Source organism: Liolophura sinensis, chromosome 9 (genome assembly GCF_032854445.1).
Source record: "Liolophura sinensis isolate JHLJ2023 chromosome 9, CUHK_Ljap_v2, whole genome shotgun sequence".
In the NCBI taxonomy this organism is placed as follows: domain Eukaryota; kingdom Metazoa; phylum Mollusca; class Polyplacophora; order Chitonida; family Chitonidae; genus Liolophura; species Liolophura sinensis.
Window position 1 is genome coordinate 24,227,511 of NC_088303.1, and position 21,141 is coordinate 24,248,651.

The following is a 21,141-nucleotide window of genomic DNA, read 5'->3' on the forward strand; positions in this document are numbered from 1 at the left end:
GAATAACAAAGCGTGGTGTCGGATATCAAACAAAATGCTTTCTCTGTTACAATTTTGTATGGATTTCCTCTATGTTCTTCTTTATAGACAAATGGTGCATTAATTATAGAAAGCCAAACACTGGTCGACCTGGTGTCAGTATACTGTGAACGCTCAGCATGAAGGATATGCCTAATACTGGTCGAACTGGGGTCAGTACACTGTAAATGTTCAGCATAAGGAACAGGCCAAATACCGTCCTGTCTCGACGAAATGTTCACTGACATCCAAAAACAAAGGTTTGGGTATTTACTCGGTTTAGTTTTGGAGATTTACTTAGGCAAGACAAACAACACATTTCCAAGGAAGGAAAAGAAAGAGAGAATTTCACTCATTTATTATTGACTACTTATTTCCAACATACTGACTGACTATTCACAGAATGGTAAATGATAATTTTCTATATTCGGACTGATTAATCACTTGAAACTGACAGTTTATTCATAACATACTAGTTGAATAATCACAACTACTAACTGTTTATTCACAGAATGTTAAATGATAATTTACTATATTAGGACTGATCATTCACTTGATACTGACTGATTATTCAAAACATACTAAATGACTATTCACTACATACTGGTTGTTTATTCAGAGCATGCTAAATGATAATTTACAATACTAATTATTCACAGCATACTGACTGATTATTCTCAGTATTAGTACACGGGCTAGTATTAATGCACAGGATATGAAATCATTATTCAAAGCAAACGGACTGACTATTCACAAGACACTGACTGATTATTCATAAGATACTGAGTAATTATTCAAAGTTCTGGTAAATACATAACGCTCTGGATACCACAAAACGTGTACCGATAACACTAATTAACTAGAATTTATGTGTTCAAGTATAGTTTAAAAATCTGAGTGCCTCTTTACTATTTTTGGACACGAATATTTCGATGATTTTCTGAGTATCTCGGTTAAAACAACCAGGTATAAAGTAACGTTATTACTTTATACCTTATACCGAATCGACCTTATTCCACAAAACTATCCTAGGCTATGACGATCATAACACTAAATTACCCTACCATCACATATTAAAAACAACCACGCAGCTCACATGCATAGGCATGTGAATTATACTGGAACCAGGATATAACAGTCAGGTAGAACAGGTTCCGTAATACACTGGTCCAAATTTAAGCACTTCTTCTTGTGTTGTTTCTTAGCATGGGACCAGTAGCCCTGTGTTGTAGATGGGTGAACGGTGTATGATGGCGAAGACATCCGATTACTCGTAACCTCCCTGGTCCCCGAACAAAGATTGGATATCGCTGTTGTGTGGGTTCTCTTCGCCAATGACATCGGGCAAATTCGTCTGCAGATAGTCCCACATTACCTGGGCCGTTAAGGCTTGACCGTACTGCGTAAAATGAAAAGATCAGTGTTCCAAATAACAGGGAATGGTCTACTTTCACAAAGCTCTCTGAAGCAGATTGATGAAGACATTTAAAACAGTCCGATTTGAAAATCAAAATTACCTTCAGTTCATCTTAAACATATACAATATATACGGGTAAATAGTATACCAAAAAATCTCCAAAAGCAAAAACCTCCTCCACAAATACAGAGGGGCGATACTTCGCATTCGTATCGAATGGTCAAAAAATTCCTGGATTCGGGTCAACATCAGGATCACCACAAAAAATGAAATAAATTGGTCCTTGCGCCAAGGTCAAAATGGGCACGAGGTTTCATCAAAATACGAGCACAACTTTAACGACAATCTGGGCTACAGAGAAGTTAGGCAATTGATGAAGAATAGTTTAAAAATTTCTTGATGTCACATCCAGATCCGGATGAGCACCAAAAATGGAATGGATTGTGTCTTGTATCAAGTCCAACTCGCATGGAAAGTTTTTCAAAAATCGAGCATCTGACAACGGTGAGAAATTGTTTAAAAACTCGTGTCCAGATCTAGATGAGCACTAAAATTGAATGAATACTGGCGTGTGCCGCACGAAGCTCAAAGTTTTATTCAAATGAAGGACAGACCTGACAGACAGGTAAAGAGCGGTTTGGCCAGAGGTAGTAACAGATACACTCTGTCTTATTGTTCAAATCGCATATGGCGATTGCGACGTTCAGAGGCCGTGTGACATTAGTTGACTCCAAAGAGAAATGTATACTGTACCTGATTGGTATGAAAACCGTCCACGGGTTCTATCAACTGCCACGCTTCACCTCCATTAGCTTCCCACGTCTTTATAGCTGAAATCATATTTGTCCACATAGTCAGTATTAAGTTTCAGATTTTTATTTGTCGCTTTATGTTTTTCTCTTTTTTATTTCACTTTTCATGATGGCGACTAGATAAAGGACTGGGTGAAAGACGTATGTTATGGTGTATACACAAGTTCAAAATGAGAACAACGGCAGATGAATACTGGAAAACTGAAACGAGTACATGACAACAAATCTCTCAAGCAATAAGGTTATCAGCATTTCGCCGGAAATTACTAGATTCGGGTTCACACGGCTTGGCAGATATCCGACCGTATTCTTACTGACTCAGTTAGATGTGTAACTTAGGACACCTTAAAATCTGTTGACGCGCTGGACAATTCTGGGATCAAGACTCACCTGTTCACACTTGAACAGCTAGCTAAGCATCGACCGGTGTGACAAGTTTTGAGTGTCCAGATATATAATTGCACGTGATAAACCAGAAGCCTTTGGCAAATAACTGATGAACTTCCTCACATGTAAACACATATTTTCACATCAAGAGAGAGGCCAGTGTGTACGTCATGTTGCAAGACGGTAAGTGCTATCCACAGAACTTCGAGTAATAACACTCAAAGGCCTTAGCTGATAAGCAGGCCGGTTACTGCTGCAAATGGGGCAGAGACCTTAGGGAAACTTGAAAACAGTTTCAGACTGGGAATGGAACAACAGATTGTGAATCCGAGCGACTGAAAGACAAGCATCTTAACCTCGTAAGCACGGTCCGTTAGGTGGAAAACTGTTCCCCTTGATCTGTATTTATTTATCTGTATTTATTGATCTGCATGTACTTGTTGATCTGTAAAGCTCACCATCTTCTATAGGGAAATCAAAGTAGTGAACATCAAACACCTGACTCTGATAAGACGTCGATACGTTCTTGAGAACGCTGTTTAATAGCTTTGCTCTCTGAAAAAGATAAATGGAGCTAAACTCACAGTGTGATCGAAAAAACTACCTGTGATGCATGCTTTCTCTGAAATTTACTTTTATGCTTACAGCCAATTCATTTGTTCGGTAAACGTTTGATCTGATAAATACATGTGCACAAGTTTCAGAAAATACAGTTCTGACAATTTGTCATGAGCGTATGAGGAACTTATCTGGTAGCAATTTAATGCGCTGATGGCTAAAAAATTCAGGCTGCATTCTTCGCAATATAAATTTAAATGTTACTCGACACTTAAGCCCTACGTCACGACTTAGATTTAATGAGAAGTACAGCACATATATATGGTAAACCCCTACCTCAGTCGTCTTATCTCGGACAGTTTCGTTTGAAGTCAGCCACCCATTGCATGGGGACACCTGAAAGTATATTTGACATTGTTCGCTCGTTTTAGTATAAAAACGTAATTATTACAGACAGTTGGTTTCATAAATGAATTTTACAGACGGCTGAAAATACGCGACTAGATAAAAGAAATAGACTATAGTATGTTTTTTTAGGATAGAAGAGGTAGTAAATTTAGATAAACAATTGAATGATAAGGGATGAATTATAACTTTTCGGGCAAACCCAATGTCTGAAATTACGTTTTTGGCGAACTATTTATTTACTTGTCTATAGGCCTATTATTGGAGTTCATCGCCATGTTCGGGAATTTTTCATATTTAAGGTGGAGGTCAGGTTTATGGCTGAAAGAAACCAGGATGATTCGATTAAACCACCAACTTTCGCTAGGTACCTGACAAACCTCCTGGTTTTAGCGCTGGATCCGAACACGTGACCTCATGGGCCAAGGGCCTGATTGTCGCAGCAAGCCAGTGATTTAACCACCTGCGCCAACAGCGAGAAAAGACGCCCAAAAATTGTACATCAAGTACTTAGATATTAGGAGGTATTTACTCGATTAAACTCAACATTATGTTTTTTATTATGGTTAATGAAATATTTAACACTTTCGGGTGATGGCAAAGATAATAACTGTTTTAAACTTTTATTAACATGTAATTTGTTATGATAGTTCTCACTGAATTCTTAAAGCGGAAATAACACTTCATGCGAGCCATGAAATCTTGATGAACTCACCTCCAAGCAATACAAGTAGTCGTAAAAATCAGAGTAAGTGACGTCATTGCGGAATCGGCCAATAGGATGGATCCTGTCATGAAGGTTGTTGAAGAGTATACGTCCGTCCACTAGGCCGTTCACCACAATATGGCTGCCGGTGGGAACATGGGTTTCCTACAAAACGTATGTCTATGCTGCTGAAGACAGATTTCCAATTAGAAGATAATCTAAACAGTGGCTGTTATATGTTTCAAGTTCACTTGCCAGTCCTTAAGGAAGATACATGCAGAAGTTGACAGTTACAGAAACAAGGAAACAATTATTGAGGATAAAGTCTTGGGCATATGTAAACATATATTCTATCGTACAAGTTTCAATGTACAAAGTAACATGGCTGCCCAGTGCTTGATCCGGTGTTGGTTAAGAACAGCATTTTGGGGGTTTTATGTAACATCCTGTAGGACACAAAATAATCTTTGTATACCAGGTAGTAAGAGTTCATGTATATACGGATAGGTTATAGGAAGATGTACATGTACATAGAGATACACGGTTATCGGAGGTATTTAAACTGGTTCATATCAATCTCCGCCCACATTCATTTGAGACTGACACAGAAGGATTAAAGCAATTTTCGCTCCAACATACCTTTCTGTATAGGAAAAGCTGAACCCTTGTCATGAAATGAATATGACGGTGGAGAGATTATGTTAATTTTATAGACAAAAGAAAACCACAAAGTACGTTTACTTTATCATGGAGAAAGAACATACCAAATACTGTAAGGTTTTTGTAAAACTCTCTCGCATTTCCTCGGGGGTTGTCATGTGAGCAAATGTGTCTGGGTGCCTAGAATAATACAAAAAATCCCTATCAGTGGTAATACAAACAAAGCGCGTGTAAATCGCACTGCAATTTTGACAAAACAAAATGTTAGTCTTTTTAGTTAACGCCAGCAAAAAGTCACACTGTTTCAGTATTCGTGCTCAAGGTCAGTGAGTGCTTGGGACAATATCGGGCGTTTACAAAAGGAACGTGTCCGACCATAACCCCACTGGAAGGTCCAACTGCCATCTATATCCATGGATGTACACGCTCAGACAGTCCTCACTATATTTCTGTGATTTGTAACGAATATATCTGCAACAATATCAATACCTCTAAGCGTTCTTTTATTGGTACGGGTTGGGGCTTTTGTCTGCGTTTCACAATTGCGATGTGAAAAAGTTTTTAGATTGTTGGATAACCTGTCAATAAATTCAGCAGAACACAGTGCAATTCGGAATGCTCTGCTCAAATTCATAGATTGTCTCAGAGCTTTACAATCAATGACGTCATTTAAGTGGACAAAATGCTATCCAGTCTAATGCGAAGTAGTTTTTCTGTCGTCCTCACTATTCTTTGCTGATCTTGACATTTGTCAACACAATGCAATTCTGAATGCTCTGCTCATATTCATAGATGGTCTCATTGCTTTATAATCAATGACGTCATTTATGTGGACAAAATGCTATCCTGTCTAATACGAAGGTTTTTCTGTCGTCCTCACTATTCTTTCCTGATCTTGACATTTGTCAACACAATGCAATTCTCAATGCTCTGCTCATATTTATAGATGATCTCATTGCTTTACAGTCAATAACGTCATTTAAGTGGACAAAATGCTACCCTGTTCTGTACGAAGTAGTTTTTCTGTCGTCCTCTGTATTCTTTGCTGATCTTGACATTTGTTTCGCTTGGGTTCCTGGGCGTTCTGGGGTGCCTGGTAATGAACGATTAGATAGACTGGCCAAACGAGCCCTAAGTTTGCGTGATGTCACTCTATCAAACTTTCCATAGCCGAGGCCCTAAATGAAGTAAACTCATTATCATTTAACCTATGGCAAACTGAGTGGGACGCCTCACAAAAGGGTCGTCTTTATCACTCATTTAACTACTGTCAAATTTCGTAACAGAGAAGACATAGTTACAGTAATTGTGTACTATCCTTCTGGATGATCACGATCTACTTTTTTGCAGGTAATTCTGTCACAGAGACATAGTTACAGTAATTATGTTGCACCCTTTTTCATGATCTAATCTTTTGCAGATAATTACCCGTCACAGAGACATAGTTACCGTAGTTACGTGCTATCACTTTGGATAATCATGATCTAATCTTTTGCCGCTAATTACATGTCACAGAGACATACTTACAGTGATTACGTACTATCCTTATGGGTGATCCTGGTCTAATCTTTTGCAGGTAATGACCTATCACAGAGACATAGTTACAGTAATTACGTAGTTTCCTTCTTGATGATGATGATCTAATCTTTTGCAGGTACATGTACTTATCCATTACAGACATAGTTACAAAAATCTTTTTCAGGTACAAAGGATGGCGATGATTTTATGTTCTGCAAGTACTTACCCATTACAGACGTCATTACCAATAAGAGCGTAGATGATGAGCAGAGGAGTGTCTGAGCTAGGGTTTCGAGCCAGGCTGAGGCAAAAATAATTAAATAGTTAAACCGATTGATATAACTGGCACATGCAAGGACGTTTATGGCTGGAAGACATCGTACGGTGATGCCTCAGTGAGGCATCATGCTCAGAAATGACATGTGATCCAGCCACACTACACCGACACTGTCCTTCATACTTTATTTATTTATTTGCTCGGTGTTTTACGCCATTCTCAAGAATATTTCACTTATACGACGGCGACCAGCATTATGGTGGGACGAAACCGGGCAGAGTCCCGGGAACCCACAACCATCCAAAGGTTACTGGCAGACCTTCCCACGTACGTGTCCTTCATAATCTTGTCTCAATGAGCTGTCAAGCCGAAATGATACCTGGTCCAAATATAGTGCACTGACACCAGGTGAATCTGTCATGGTGCTTTACAGTGTTGTTTCAGTGAGTATCTTGCCCAGAAATTACACCAGTTCCAGCCACAGCACACTTTCACCCGATCAACATTTCACTGTGTAAGGACACCGCTCTTTGCATTTTAGATTAAATTCCTCGAACTTCCAAGAACAATCCATGAATATGAATTAGCATGTTTTACGCGTTCTGAATCTGCAATCGCACATAATAAATCTGATATTTACCTTGTAACGATGCTGGACAGCATCGTTGAGGATCGTGCACCTGTATAGAGACAAGCAGAGTTGAAAATGTGAACCTTCCTTGTTTAGATATATCTTTGTATCTTTTAACTACATGGTATTGGATGTTTCCAAGTCAATTTCCGAGACAATGTCGATTAATTTTTGACACTAGAATAGATGCAATACACCCTACATCCAGGTAGGCCTACTGATCACTGACATTTTATCAGGTCACTATGCGGCCGAAAGACGTGGAATTTCAAATTTGCTTTTTTCTAAACAATGCATCCGTATCACTTTTATTTCCGATATTAAAGAAGAAGAAAACTTAAAAACATGACACTATACGCTGAAAAGAGCACATTTTTTATATCTGGTGGTGCATGTTGCATAACTTTGCCATTTTTCCTCGCTATACACGTAATGCCTGAAAACGGCAAAGCTGCCATAAATCGCTGAGTCCATGGCGTCCTCCATCTTTAACACCCTGTAATTTATGCAGGGGATGTGTTGCCTCTCAGCCAATGAGAGTCGTTAAAACTGCCGGCTTGTTCGTGTAAACTCGGACCCTACGTCCAACATTCCAGTTTCCCGATCGTCAAACGGAAAACGAACTGTTCGCTACCTTCTGGGAAGAAGAGTTCTAACGGAAATATACGAACTGCACTTCGGCGGTTTCCGACGGCAATTCTCCTCCTAACACAGAAGGCTTCAGGACCAGTTCTTAGGCAAAATGGAGTCGCCCACAGCTGATTTTGGCGCTGACTTTATTTATAATTTATCAACATGAGGTACATATTAGAATTTTTTCACTGCATAACTCTTTTCAATCGTATGTGATTGATATTTAAATTTTCTTCTCCCTTAAGCAAAATCAGGACAATATGTAGCACATACCCATACATTCTGAAGCTGATTTACTTGATAGTTTTTTTGATTGTTTTCCATGTATAAATGAGTGACACTGACGGACATGATCGTCCGATATAGAGTATGGAAAAATTGAAAAGATAACGGTACACACCGTTGACGGCAATGTTCTGATAATCCCTGTGATTACACCGGTTCCTCTCCCACATACTGTGATACATGGAATGTGTCGGACCCTTCGTCACCGAATACGTGCTGTTCTTGTAACCTATAACACCCGTAATAAAAATGAAGACACACATTGTCAGGAACACAAATCTTGACAGATGTGTAACTATGTCAGAGCAAATCGTACTGATCATCTACCTTACGAGACAGTCCACGGGCCGCCTTACATGCAGCCATCTAAGCGTCACATGGCAACCACCGTGCACTGTAGGCACCACGTCGCCATGACTGCCACGCGCTCGTTACGTTATTAAATCGGCTTTGTGCTCGTGGGCCCCCGTTAGAAAACGGTCTGGCTCTATGAAACAATGCCATAAAATTACACAGCGGTAAAAATGCAGTTCTCTTATGTCCTAGTCTCAGCCGCACTTTGTCCCTTACGTTAAAACACAAACCTATGAGGTGCCTTCGAAACATGGCAACTTCACATTGGCAATACCCAACAGAGTTCCATTCTAATCAATCCACTGTATTCAATTTTGCAATTTTTTCAATTTAGATTTTAGGCTCTTCGTCTGAATGGGTTCACAGGGGAAGCATCCAGAAACAAAATCTTCAAAAAGTAAAAAGTCAAACTTTAAACGTAATTTAATTTATTTACCTTACTTTTTTAAATGAAAATTTAAACTGTATACTTCACTTTCAATATATATTATGTTAAGGACAACCTTTCACAATTTCAATTTCCAAAGCAATCAACTTAACATCGTAATCAATGTTTAAATTTTGACTTTTGACAATAGTTTCTTCTTCACTATGGATAAACCTATATAAGTTGAATATGCGTCTCCAATGATACCATTTACATGCATTTAGCCTTTGTACGTGATGAGCGAATCTAACAGCTTTTCCGATCACGTACCTGTTGCAGCGGAGAACTCCGGCCAGTCAATTTCATTTTCCAAAATAAATGTCAGGTCCTTGAAGGCTTCCTGTAGAGATTGATGTACAGTGGATGAATTGGTTGTGGACAGTGGATGGATTGATTCATGGACAGTAGATGGGTTGATGGACAGTGGATGGACTGATTGATGGACAGAGGATGAATTGATAGACCGTTTATGGATTCATTGACAGACAGTGGATGGATTTATTTAGGGACAGTGTATGGATTTATTTATGGACGGTTGATGGATTGGTGGACATGGGGTGGATTGATTGATGAACAGTGGGTGGATGAATTGATTGATTGACATTGGAAGAGTTGATACATGGACGATGGATGGATTGATGCATGGGCTGTGGATGGATTCATTGATGAACAGTCGATGGATTCACTGATGGCCAGTGGATGGATTTATCGACGGACAGTTGATGATTGATAGGTGGACAGTTAACGATTGGTTGATGGGCAGTAGATGGATTGATGGACTGGATGGATTCGTTGACGGACACTGGATAGATTTATTTATGGACAATTGATGGATTGGTGGGCATGGGGTGGATTGATTGATGAAGAGTGGATGGATTGATTGATTGACATTGGATGGATACATGGACTGTGGATCGATTGATGCATGGACTGTGATGGACAGTGGATGGATTCACTGATGGCCAGTGGATGGATTTATTGATGGACAATAGATGGATCCTTTGGTGGATAGTTGATGATCGATTGATGGTCAGTGGATGGATTGATTGATGGGCAGTTGATGATTGACAGTTAATGGTTGATTGATGGACAGTGGATGGATTGATGGACAGTGGATGGATTCGTTGACGGACAGTGAGTGGATCGAATGATGTATTGATTCGCGGACAGATTCATCAATGTACAGTGGATGGGTTGATTGATGAACACTTTCACTCGACGACACAGAAGCAATTCAGCAAACAACGTTGAGTAACCATGAAAAAATATACTACTGCATGATTGACTGAACTGAAATGAACGAAGTGACGTGTTGGTATACATCTACAACTACAATCTTTCACCAAGTCTACACAAAAAGAGGCATCGAGTACAAAACCAGTGAAATTCTACACGTCATTTCCTTTCAGACTATAGGATACACGGAGAGTTACTACAAAACGTTCTAAAGTTCAATATATTGCGGTTTTACGAAAAGTGAAGAAAGATATGCACAAAAAAATTTGAAAACAAAAACCTTAGTGGAAAGTGGATTGATTGATTGATTGATTGACAGTTGATGGATTGATAGATGGACAGTGGATGGATGGAAAAAACCTTTTGAAGCAAATTTTAATAACCCCTCGATTTTAAGAATATTTTCCGTCAATGTTCGGAAATATTCGCCTGTGACGTCATCGATGTACACAATGGGATCACGGGACCAGCTTAGTGCCCTCAATTCGGGTTTTCCCATCAACAAAGATGATGTAACAATTGTCACTGCTGACGTCACCACAGCAAGCTACTTTCCGGACTGACCTTAGTAACAAAGTAGTTTAAAGAGATATTTACGCCCCAAAGAAGAAAGGCAAGAAGTTTTTCTGTTCTTCTATATACGTTAGGTAATACCGTATACTCATATATTAAGAAGTAGGAACCAAGCGTTTCTTGCATCTTTTTAGTACCTAGCAAAGGTTTTTGGCAAGACGTTTGTACTTTTTTTTAATGAGGTATATTAAATCACTTCTCTCCTAAAGCAAATAGGCCTTTATGAATGAGAACTTCAAGTGTAGGCTTCATCCCGTATAGTAAATGTTTAGGTAAAAAGTTACCAAGATAAATATTAACCTTTACATTACTAAAGTTAACATATACTTTTATGTGAAGTGTAACTTAGCTGAATCGGTTGAAGCCCAACTGCACCTATTCAGTAAACGTTTACAATTTTAACAGTGTATAAGTGTAACATTCTATAGCACGGCCTCGAGTACTAATCAAATAAATGGCATTTGTATACTATACCTGTCACCAAAAACAATGGTTCAAGACAAGTGAAGCAGGCAATGAAACTCCTTGCATATAAAACTGTAGTTGTTATCCTTATTATTCATGTGGTATTATTGATGTTTATTGATAACAGAACATCACATTTCATCGAGAGCTTCTGGGTCTACCAGACAGACAACTTACCACTGAGATCAGACTACTGTCGAACCATTCCTCAGGGAGGTGGAAGTGGGCACCCACAGAGTCGCCCAGGATAGCTACCCCTCGGGAAGAGCTATTCCCACATAACAAGTCCTCATACGGGGTCCCAGAGGCACCATCAACGCCCTGACATTAAATAATACAGGTGTCTATATAAATATCGTATAAATGCAAATACTGAGAATTTCATGTCTTTAAAAGATAGAGAACAACAATGCCTCTAAAACCAAACTTTGAAATGAGAAAGGTTTATTTCTGCCAAGCATTTTAAGCCCAGTTTCACGAAGCTTCCTAACTCCAGTAGATTGTGTAAGTCGGACATTCTATGCTTAAGTCCAAGATGGAGTGTTTTTCGACCAAACTTAAGACAAATAGTACATTTTGCTTAAGCAAAACGCTTTTGGCTAAGCAAAATAACTTCAAAAGTTTCGTGAAACCGGGAAATGAACAACTTGCCGACATGGTGCTAAATACGCCAGTGTAACAGTTGGATACTAACCTAATTCTATTTTCCTTGTAAAAAAAAATCCAAAATAACTTATATAATATAAAGAAATACAACTCACGTATATGCCATTACAATTCGAGTCGACGTATATGTCCGAGTCAATAGGTCTGTAAAAGCAAGCAATGTGATCAACAAAAATATATAACTAAGCCTAAATGTGAATCGTGGAAAGGTCTGTCAGCAACCTGTGGATGCTCGTGGGTTTCCCCCAGGCTCTGCCCGGTTTCGTCCCACCATAATGCTGGCTGCCGTCGTATAGGTTAAATATTCTGGAATATAGCGTTAAACATCAATCAAATAATTGAATAAACTAAATGTGAACCTGTGTATGTTGATTTAGAAAGCATAGAACGACGGCTTCTAAAACCTTGATTTCAAATGCTATATAAAAATTGGCTAAACTGCATAAATAGTTGAATAAATTGAGTGAAAATGAAAGACTGGATCCGCTTTTAAGACACCACACACGGTGGTGGGGAGGGGAGGGGAAGTTCTCTGACTCAGGCTCTTGACAAATAAGACCACGAGTTTGAGTCAAGTTCTCGTTGGTTATGGTGTGGTTTTAGGTCATGAGGTTTGTAAGATATCCGTCAATGGGCGGTGGTTCACTCCAGTCGCCAAATCTGATCGCCGTCATAAAAGTGACAATGCTCTGTATGCGGCGTCAAACACGAATCAATCAAGCAACCAGTCAAGCGCGGTGTAGGCGTGTCTATACTTACTTAGCGCCCGGATGTATACCTGGGTTAGAATCGTCACAATCTTTGCCACGCCATGACACACCGCGTAATGTCTGAAGATGATACAACAACCAAGTAACATATAACTGCTCTTTCAACACCACGATATAGATATTAACACACACAAAAAATAGTTTTATTCAAAAATGTGACGCCGTAGTGTACATGACTGATCTGTAATACGCCTTGAATGACAGGAACAGGTCTGGTATATTTTCACGTGGATATTATACGGTATAGGTTTATGGAGGTGTATGGCGCTTTAGCCATGGTTCGAAAGCCGCCATATTTTGGAGCGTGTATCATGATGTAATCATACATGTATTTTCCAGCCAAATTATGGATATCAACATTACGCATTATACCGTCAGCGGGTTAAAAGCAAAATGAAGTACAGAAAGCCGATCATATCAGATGAAAGGCCGTTCAAAATTTGCCAGGAAAATAGTTCGCTTTACTTTGTAAGAATTCTTTCCAGCCGCTTTTGTGGTGGTATGTAGTGAGGTCACTTTCAATTTTTCCCCATGAAATGGTGAATTTAGTGAATGCATTCAAAGATCTAAATGTTTATGCATTTTTGAAATTTAGCAGTCTATGTGTGTTAAGTGGTGAAAACCTGATGTGACGTCACTGGTCCCATTATGTTCAGAAAATTCCATTTTAGAATCCAATGTATTTTACTAGGTTGAAAAAAAATAATTGGCACGATTTTTGTGAACAGTGTTCAATGGTCTTTCATCGGACAGATACTTCACGTTAGTGTTTTCAAGGCCTTTCAGTGAAGTTACATGGTTTTAGAAGCTGAATGCTTGAAACACTATCATTTTTTGTTGATTTTATTACAGAGGTGTAATATGGTATTACCTGTGCTATACTATAGTAATCTCCGTCTGCATCCAAGGCTGGGTCGTGCTGATCAAATATTCTGACGGAAAAGTAAAACATACCGCAATGAGGCAAACAAAATTGATATACGTGAAATTATTCAATCATACTTCACAGCTTAAATCAAAGAATGATTAAAAAATACAATGACGAAAGCAACTCCTCCTAAATATGTATTCCACCATTGAGTTTCTGATCTGGCGCGTTTTTTGTTTTGTTTTGTTATCTTGGATAGTCTTGAAAACTCGCAGACGGAAGTTATGGGCATATCGGTATAATCAACGCCCCAAACATTTTAAGGAACGATGTATAAAATATTATTCTTACTTTTTAATCCATTCACATAATTCTTTCACTCCTGGTAAATCGCAGATATCAGCTCGCAAATATCTCTGTAAAACAAAACAAACGGGTGTTTGGACGTTATTACATAAATCAATACATCAACGATGATATTTTTTGTTGCTACGCAAAGAAACATATTTCCATGCGAATAGGGTACAGCGAATGAAGTTCGTCCGTTGGTCTCATTACACTGAAATTGTAATGTCGGTATTTTGAGATCGTGCGAAACACTGTGTGATAGGAATTATACCGTACATAAACAGTCTGTATGTACACACACCGTACCCTATTTCACGTCCGGGTGAGTGACACTTTCTTCATTACTCCCTGTATCAGAATGGGTTGTTATTCAGCCTGGGTTCTCCACCACCCTACGTTCACCATAAAACGTGACACTTTCTTGATTCTCCCTTGTATCAGACAGGTTTGTAACTCAGCCCGGTTCTCCACCCTCCCACGTGCACCAGCAAACCTGCGTGACACTTTCTTCAGTACTCACTGTATCAGAATGGGTTGTTATTCAGCCTGGGTTCTCCACCACCCTACGTGCACCAGAAAACGTGATACTTTCTTGATTCTTCCCTGTATCAGACGGGGTTGTTACTCAGCCCGGGTTCTCCACCATCCCACGTGCACCAGCAAACGTGCGTGACACTTTCTTCATTACTTCCTGTATCAAAATGGGTTGTTATTTAGCCTGGGTTCTCCACCATCCCACGTGCACCATCAAACGTTCGTGACACTTTCTTCATTGCTCCCTGTAACAGAATGGGTTGCCATTCAACCCGGGTTCTCCACCACCCTACGTGCACCAGCAATCATGCGTGACACTTTCTTCATTCCCCCATATATCAGACAGGTTGTTACCAGCTCGGGTTTTTCACCATAGCACGTGTACCAGCAAACGTGCGCGACGCTTTCTTTATTACTCCCTGTATCAGAATGGGTTGTTATTCAGCCAGGGTTCTCCACCATCCCACATGCATCAGCAAGCCTGTGTGACACTTTCTTGATTGTCCCCTGTGTCAGACAGGGTTGTTACTCAACCCGAGTTCTCAACCACCCCACTGCTCCAGCAAACGTGACACTTTCTTCATTCCCTCCTCTCTTAGATAGGGTTATTACTCAGACTGGGTTTTCCACCACTCCCGTGCACCAGAAAACGCGACACTTTCTTGATTGTCCCCTGTGTCAGACAGGGTTGTTACTCAACCCGAGTTGAGTAACACCACCCCACGTGGGCCGGCAATCGAGCGCGACGCTTTTTTGAATCCAGTACCTCCACTCACCTTACACAACTGACGACGTGTACTGAAGGCTTAACTTCACCACCTTTGGTACGGCACCACTTTACCACATGTTGGAAACTGTCGCAATACATACCACTGACACGCCCGTATACTGTGACCACTTGACTTACCAGCTTGGTGTCCCGCTTTGCAATACGGTCAACGTGCGCCTTTACACCACCCTGTATAGAAAGAAATCAAAGTAATATCTATGTCATTACTGGTTAAATATAAACAATTAATATTCTTCCAGTTAATTTTTAATGCTTTCAACATGATAATGATCACATCCCAAATCAGAACAAACGTTCGATCTGTGCAACAAACATCTTAGATAAAGCCTGTACCGTACACAGAAAATAGGTCAGACAGTCTTACAAGGATGTTGAACTACATGTATTCGGACTTTGTCCTCCATTGATTGAATGCTTTATTTGTTGGCTTAGAGTTATTCACCTGTAATTCATGTATGCGAGGACTTCGTAATTTGAGTAAACCGCTTTTGTATTGCTACATAGATACATGAATGAGTTGAACTGGTCTATTTATACCTGCCTTTGGAGGGGGGAAAATCGTGCACTCCGGTTTTCCGGCCTGTGTGTAGCATAACCCTATACGGTGACAGACAACATCCGGCGTCACTTTCTTCTCTAAACTACAAAGACGCGAAAGAACTGATGAATTGTAAAAGACATTATTAACTCTGTACAGACAATTGCCTCATACCATTTTTTAACCCTGAATACGTTTTCACACATCACAAAAGAATAATGATTCTAAAAAAGGTACCGTAGCAACGATATGGGAGCATGAGAAGACAAATGGGGCCTATTGAATACAATTTAGGCTTTGAGAAGATAATTCAGGATTTGAAAAGATAATCCAGGATTTGAAAAGATAATTCACGCTTTTAGAAGATATTTCAGGCTTTGAGAAGATAATTCCGGCTTTGAGAAGAAACTTCAGGCTTTCAGAAGAAAATGCGGGCTTTCCGAAGAAAATCCTTCCTCGAGAAGAAAACTCGGTCCTACGAAAGCAAATCAAGCGTTAGAACTTTATTGAACAAGTTGCTACATTTAGAAATTTAAACATTTCATGTTTTCGCACATCGCTAAAAATAATGTTTCTAAAAACAGGTACCGTAACCTGTGCTGTGGCTGCGCTTACGAAGTGACGATTGATTTCTGAAAACGTCTGGGTGTGTGAGATAGTATTTTAGGTACAATAAATCAAACAGGGTGAGGAAAACGTATAGAAAAAAAATCGTTGGCATGTTTGTTTGTTTTTCGTACTGGAAATGCCTCATTGACAGCTCCCTAAAAGTACAAAATATCTGAGCAAGAAGGTATCATTGGGCTTTTTTTTCAGTTAAAAGACAGTATTTTGGTGGTTTACTTATACGATGCTAAAAGCATTGCAAAATTTCTAATGTTCGACATTTTGCAAAGCCAAATACCTGGAATAACATGTACATATTTATCTGAGTGGCATCCCACATGCATTCACTTACACATCGGTCGCCATGTTTGTTGGTGGGAGAATAATCTGTTTCTTTTAACTTCTCTCCTATACTCAGCAGTCTTTGAAATCAGTTAATTGCCTATCGTCACGGACACAACAAACATCCATATCATGGTAAAGGAAATGTAGTTAGAAAAGTTTTTCTTATTCATATTGTTAAACTCCATAAGCTTGTTTTCAACATCATGCTAAACCAATTGCCTCGTGCGAGGTCATAATTATTCAAAAACTAGTGGCATGGGGTTTAACATCATGAATTAGTAAAAAAAAAAAAAGCACTTTACCTGCATTTTTCTGGCAATACTATCTACTATCAACATGTCAATATGTAGGACTTGTGGTTGTGGCTGTGATTTTGGGTGATTTTACAGAGAACAGAAAATAGGCGAGAAGCCAGAAGAAACAGGCTATAGGAAACCAACCTAGAATCGAGCTGGGCTAACCGATGGTGTTGAACTTCATTTTGAGTAGTTATGGAGGTTAGGCTTGTTTGAAATACATCTATGGTATTTACTTCCAAAAACAGTACTGAAGGTTCAGAAATAAATAGGCCTACCTGTCAATTATTAACGGAACAAAGTAACTTCCAAATGTTTGACAATAGATCTGATAGTCGACGGGTAGAAAATTACACAGGCGGTCAAAGGCCCGGACGGCGGTCTCGTTGTAGATTTCACTTAGTTGTTCTGTTAGTGCCACAATAACGGTGCATGCTGAAAGTACAAATGCCACAATAACGGCACAATCTGGGGGGGAAAAGTTAAAGCAAAAAAAAAGTTAAAGTTAAAAAAAAAAACATCAATCCATCTCATGCTGGCTTCCTTTTCGGTCGTACGTGGGAATTTCTGTCAGCAACTTGCGGACCGTTGTGGACTTTCTCCGGTATCCTCTAACAATAATGGCAGCCGTAAGCGAAATATTCTTAAATACGGCGTAAAACATCAATCAAATAAATAAAGAAATGAAACACAAACGTGTACATGTACTATACATAAATACGTATGGAGCTGATGTTTCACAGCTACCCGACACCGAAGTTCTCTACTTCACGACGTAGAAGTTCCCTACTACATGACACCGAAGTTCATTTCTACAGGACGCCAAAGTTTCCTACTACACGACACTGAATTTCCTTAGCAACACGACGTTGAACTCCCTATTACACGACGCCGAACTTCCCTAAAGCTACACCAAGCCGCTACACGACGTCGAAGTTTCCTATTACACGACGCCGATGTTTCATAGCTACACGGAGTCGACGTTCCACATAGGTACACTACGCCGAAGTTCCCGACTACACCACGATGAAGTTTCCCAAGTACACCACGCCGAAGTTTCATAGCACACGAAGCCGAGGTTTCCTAGAATTAGTACACGACGCCGAAGTTCAATACAGTACACGACACCACAGTTCCCAAGCTACACGACGGTGAAATCCTCTAGCTGAGCTACGCCGAAATTCCCTATCTACACAATGCCAAATTTCCCTATAGCTACACGAGCTCAAAACTCCTTAGCTACACGATGCCAAAATTCTCTAGCTACGCAATGTCGATACCCATTAGAAAAGTTATTATCTTCATTCAATCAGTTTCGTTGTCTAATTTACGGCAGATTATCTTGATTTGACACAAAGCCACTAGTAATAAGGAATTCATATCTGTACGCCCTGTATAATATATATTTACCCGATATGTCGATCATTCCGAAGCTGGGAGGATTTTCGTTATCATTTTACCTTGGTAACATGTAATATGTGAAGAACTGCCGTCAGCTTCTAAATTTAGCTTGCCACTGTTTACATATGCTGAGTTCAGGGCCTGCTGTCTGCCTCTGCCTTAGAATGTTCCAGAATACCCTCGTTTCGGGGCCTGTTTGTTTACAACAAGTGTTCAAGAATTTTCTTATTCTAGACAATTCCACCAGTCTATATAAGACCTATGAAAGCAGGTCAAAAGAGGAGAAAGGAGAATTATTGAGAGTTTTGGATGCTTTCGCTGTTTATTACTTTAGTAGGCCTTTTGTGCTGAATTTTGGTGCCTTTATAGCGTCTGGCTTTGTTATATCCTATCTCCACCGAGCACTTGTTCAGTCTGAACTTGTATATTTAATTTGTGCTCTTGTGTACACAGTGCTTATTAGTACATCGACCCTGTCTGTGGAATTTTGTGTATATTTCATCATACACTCAGTTATACTGTGGATTTTCCCTCTTATGAATATTGCCACTGTGCAATTTTTAAGCATTGTGGAGTATATGCGTCCGTTTGGACTTGACATCGTTGTACATGTAAGTACTTTAGTATTTGTATAAATACTGCTATCCTTTCTTGTTAAACGTAAGTACTTTAGTATTTGTAAAAGTCTTGTCATCTGTTCTTGTTAAACCTAATAAACTGTTGTAAATAAAATCTGCTGGTTTTGGTTACTTTTTTGTGCGGCTAAACTATATTATTTACTATATTATTTAAACCTAGCAGAGCCTGGGGGGAAAACCAATGACCGACAGGCCGAGAGGCCAGCTTGCCGACAGGCCTCTTCATTCACGGCCAAACGTTGATATACGTATTTATCTAGAAAAGATGTGAAGACCATGTGATACATAGTTGCGTCATTTACATGATATGCGGTAGTCTCTATCTTCAGTGTATTAAAACTGTGGGCATGAAATTCGTTGAATTTCTACATAGAAAGGTGCTAGAAACGGGGGGGGGGGGTCTTGATATTCTTATATATCATAGCTAATAAACAAATACTTACCGACACAAGTTGCCCCACCATTCACACCTCTTTGAAATGACTGGGACGAAAATCTGGAAAGTGGTTGACTTGGGCTGACTAAAATCCCAGCAAAAACCAACACGAAAATAGCCTGTGTCTTCGCACTCATTTTTTATACCGGCCTACGGATCCAGGTAGTAACAAACGATGGACTGGCTTAGCCCATCACATATAACATGAGTTCATCTTTAGTGAGCAAAGGTCGAGGTTATTATCTCTACATCATGACACCTACAACCACGTCCTAAATAACAATACCACACAACATGTCCAGTTTTACGATGGTCGATAGGAGTCCTGAATCCAGGCGGTATGTGAGCCTATAGTCATGAGAAATATCTACATTAGATATCACGACCCATACTTGAAAATACAATGCTACGAATAGATCCATGTATACATATATAACTGACTGCTGTATAGAACTATAGTGTGATGAACACGAAAAGTTTGAAGCAGACAGTTTCACTTTCTAATAGCAAAAACATGGAATTTTTTCTCTGTAACGGCTAAAAGTCTGCTCATACTTTTTTTTTTTTAAATCTGTCACGGTTTTGTTCCCTGAGGGGTCAAACCCATCCAGTCAGAGGCCGGTGAAATAGGTTTTTCCGCTACTTTTGCTCAATGTGCATCCGCCTCCATTTCCTGAAAACGTAAAAAAAAAAATGTATATATATATATTGTTATGTGCACGACTGCTGTCAGTTTCTAAATTTAGCTTGCCACTGTTTACATACGCTAAGTTCAGCGCCTGCTGTCTGCCTCTAACTTAGAATATTCCAGAATGCGCTCAGTTCGGTGCCTGTTTGTTTACATCAAGTGTTCAGGAATTTTCTTATTCAGGTCAAACGGGGAGAACGGAGAAAGGAGAATGATTGAGAGCTTGGATGCTTTTGCTGTGTATTACTTTAGTAGGCCATTTGTGCTGAATTTTGGTCTCTATAGCCTCTGGCTTTTTTTTATATCCTATCTCCACCGAGCACTTGTTCAGTATGAACTTGTATGTTTAATTTGTGCTCTTGTATACACAGTGCTTATTAGTACACGGACCCTGTCTGTGGAATTTTGTGTATATTTCGTCATACACTCAGTTATACTGTGGATTTTCCCTCTTGTGAATTTGCCTCTGAGCATTTATGCCTGTGTGGTATATATATATTGTGGAATATATGCGTCCGTTTGGACTTGACACCGTAAGTACTTTAGTATTTGTATAGATACTGCTATCCTTTCTTGTTAAACTTAAGTACTTTAGTATTTGTATAAGTCTTATTATCTGTTCTTGTTAAGCTAATAAATTATTGTAAAATAAAATCTGCTGGTTTTGGTTACTTTTTTTGTGCCGCTAAACTGTCGTGTATTTCGAACAAGCCATCTCTTTATAATACAGACAGTTTGGGTCGTAACAAATTGGGGGCTTGTCCGGGAAGTGAATTTGAATTGGAATTGAAAGGATTTTGTGTAAGTTGTGTCATTTTTCTAGTCTTTGACTTTGTAGTAAATTTTGCCAGCAGA

At 39.4% G+C, this 21,141-nt stretch overlaps 1 protein-coding gene across 1 annotated transcript; it reads right to left on the reverse strand.

Moving 5' to 3' along the window:
- Positions 1 to 345: 345 nt before the first annotated feature.
- LOC135475103 (acyloxyacyl hydrolase-like) lies at positions 346 to 19,946 on the reverse strand. Its single transcript, XM_064754844.1, has 19 exons — positions 19,606 to 19,946; positions 17,402 to 17,558; positions 15,880 to 15,979; positions 15,456 to 15,506; positions 14,018 to 14,082; positions 13,670 to 13,730; positions 12,788 to 12,858; positions 12,124 to 12,172; positions 11,540 to 11,683; positions 9,359 to 9,428; positions 8,423 to 8,536; positions 7,399 to 7,438; positions 6,708 to 6,782; positions 5,068 to 5,143; positions 4,313 to 4,468; positions 3,529 to 3,588; positions 3,093 to 3,189; positions 2,189 to 2,265; positions 346 to 1,417 (listed from the first exon to the last, which is right to left on the reverse strand). Exons 1-19 carry the CDS (start codon positions 19,733 to 19,735, stop codon positions 1,286 to 1,288), a joined length of 1,725 nt encoding a protein of 574 aa, XP_064610914.1. The 5' UTR covers positions 19,736 to 19,946; the 3' UTR covers positions 346 to 1,285.
- Between the last annotated feature and the right edge of the window lie 1,195 nt (positions 19,947 to 21,141).